Source organism: Wolffia australiana, chromosome 12 (genome assembly GCF_029677425.1).
Source record: "Wolffia australiana isolate 7733 chromosome 12, ASM2967742v1".
NCBI lineage: Eukaryota > Viridiplantae > Streptophyta > Magnoliopsida > Alismatales > Araceae > Wolffia > Wolffia australiana.
In genome coordinates, this window is record NC_135846.1 from 5,772,836 (window position 1) to 5,775,452 (window position 2,617).

Sequence of the window (2,617 nt, forward strand, 5' to 3'; positions counted from 1 at the left end):
CAATTTAGACTTAGTCAACATTTTTTTTTTTGAGTTTGACACGTCCTCAGGTTGATCTGGACTTATTCTCGTTGTATCAAATATTGGGTGTCACAACTACATTTCAAGATGGTTTATCAGATTATAACTCACATCAACAAACTTGGTTGGCTGACTCCTCCTGTGACAATTACCCATATAATTTTTTGTGCTGTCCTAGAATGCTCTCCATAACCTTTGCAATAGCAATATGAATCCCAGTTTTTCGCCTCGGTTTGGTAGGTGTGGACGAGACGAGAATGATCCTTTACTTAGAAGAGATAATAGAACACCCGACAACGACTGACCCAGATTATAAACTCTAAAACCTCCCAGTTTATTTAGGGAAAAAAACATGAAAAAACTAGTTTTTCAAGGTCCTTAAAAAGAAGCTAAGTTCTCAACGAATAACTAAAATATTATTGTTCCAAGGTGGTTCATTCAGCCTTGGTATAGTGGCGGACACCGAAGGCAAGAGCAAGAATGAGGAGTGGTACCACGAACTGCAGGATTCTGATCACAAAGTCAGCTGTCTTGTCGTGGTTGTACGGTGCTTGCTGTGGCGGTACATAGGCCGTGTTTGCTGGCACTGTTGATGAATCTATATGTCCGATGAAAAACTTCTGCATCTCATCCCTAGCTGCATCACTGTGGCCTACATCCTCAAAGTCATTCGTGGCATCTTTTCCTGGATAGAACAACGCGGTTCTTTCTCTGTAAGCAGTTATTTAGGATTTAGGGTTTAGGGTTTTGATTAACGGACAGGAGGCTCACCAGTGGCAGCCAGGAGGACTTCGTCTCCTCCGGGGTGGTCATCCATGAAAGGGGTCACGTCGTACACCTGAAGTGGAGGTTAAGAGGAATTAAGAGGTCAGAAATAATAGTAGAAAATAAGGGCTAAAGATCAAGATTAGGGGGAGATAAGCTTTTAAGGGAAGGACTTTGAGAATGTAGCTGGAACCCTCTTTGTATATGTTCATGATGGGTAACCGAATAAAATTTGAAATAGAGATCAAATTTTGGAAATCAAGAAGAATTTTGGGAGGCAAGAATCAGGTACGGAACCACAAAAATTTTATGCGGACAAGTAGGGAATTTTTTTTTTTCAAATGTAAGTTTATTATTTTCCGAGGAAGAAGACATCCATCCCAAATGAAAACCCATCTGATTTCTTCCTGGAAAAAAAACGGATTTTCTACTTGTCCGAAATCAACAGATGCGATGAAACGAAGATTTTCCAAAGAATAAGATAAATTCTCCCAGATACTACAAAGTACACAAAAACTATAGAGTTCATTAGAAAATACTGAACACGAACCGTCCTGATTTTCATTTGGTATTAAAATCGAACTAAAAAATTGGCACCCAAGAAAGTGCGTCAACAAACGCAGAAATCACCGAAATTCCGACAGAAATTCAAACAATCTCCCAGATCTCGTTTTCTACACAACGAGAAATCCATCAGCGCAAGAACACAAAGAAAAATCAACGAATCTAACATTGATTTAACAAGAACCCAAAGAAGAAAACCACCTTCCCATCGATGATGAGCCAGCAATCCTTCGCATCCTTATGCTTAGACACTTCCTCGAAAGTATGAACCTTGGAATCGGTCGCCATTTTCCCCTGAAACTTCACACGCTTCAAATCTTAAAATCCTTCAACCAAATCCAAAAAAAAAAACAACACAAATACAGATCACGATGGAATCAAACGCAGCTAACCAAGATGTAGAAGATGAATCAACGAGGGATTATTCTGGCGGCCGCAGTCAAGCAGAGTCCAGAAAATCGCCATTGAAGAGCTAAATTCAAGGCATGAACTTTCCCCAGATCTGATCAAACAAATCAACGGCATCCGTAGGATCTCCCGTCGGAAGGCTGCACCCATCGGACGGTGGATATGCGACGAGGTCAGTCCACATCGGCAGCTCCGCCGTTGGCACGTGCCCGCCGTCAGATCTGATGGGACGAAGTCAAGCCAGTTGATGCCAAAAAAAGCATTGTTTTTGTTTTATAATAAATACATATTTAGTACTGGTCAACGCATTTGGTTGAAATTATTTAATTTTGGGGTGAGAAATTAATGTTTTTAAAGTGTGTGGTTATTTTTCTTGGTTAGTTATGTATCTTAATTTTTTTTGTTAAAAGATGTGCATAATTGTATCTTAGTTTTTTTATTTTATATAATTTTATTGTTAAAAGTCTCGCTGGACTGTTTGGGATGGTTTTCGTCCAGTCCCACGTCTCAGTTTTTTTATGGGCTGTCCCATTCAAAAACTAACTGTCCCTTCAAAAAACTGTCCAGTCCCGGAACCATCATGTTGGGAAACAGGCGCACCCTGGTGTCCCCATTTGCAAGACATTGAAAGTTTTAATAAAAAACAATGTATAGTTGGATTTATAGATGTTTTAAAAAATAAGAAAAAATCAAAAAACAAAATTTTAATACACTTGTCTTGTTTCCAGTCCAATGCCTGCAGATGGGAAGGTTTTCTCCTCCCAAAATGAAAACTTTCTTTTATCCGTCTTGTCCAATGACCGAGGCTTGGAGGAAATGTTTTTTCAGCCCCAGATGGAAAGCTTTTTCTGTCTGCATC

The 2,617-nt window shown here is 39.5% G+C and overlaps 1 protein-coding gene across 3 annotated transcripts; it reads right to left on the bottom strand.

Moving 5' to 3' along the window:
- Positions 1 to 305: 305 nt before the first annotated feature.
- On the bottom strand, positions 306 to 1,894 carry LOC144710151 (cytochrome b5). Of its 3 annotated transcripts, none has more exons than XM_078583831.1 (4): positions 1,743 to 1,894; positions 1,552 to 1,650; positions 793 to 859; positions 306 to 706 (listed from the first exon to the last, which is right to left on the bottom strand). In XM_078583831.1, exons 2-4 carry the CDS (start codon positions 1,636 to 1,638, stop codon positions 456 to 458), a joined length of 405 nt encoding a protein of 134 aa, XP_078439957.1. In that variant the 5' UTR covers positions 1,639 to 1,650; positions 1,743 to 1,894; the 3' UTR covers positions 306 to 455. The 3 variants fall into 3 exon arrangements, with proteins under 3 accessions (XP_078439957.1, XP_078439958.1, XP_078439959.1); XM_078583832.1 differs by having other exon boundaries at positions 1,552 to 1,644; positions 1,743 to 1,860; XM_078583833.1 differs by having other exon boundaries at positions 1,552 to 1,659; positions 1,743 to 1,784.
- Positions 1,895 to 2,617: the final 723 nt, after the last annotated feature.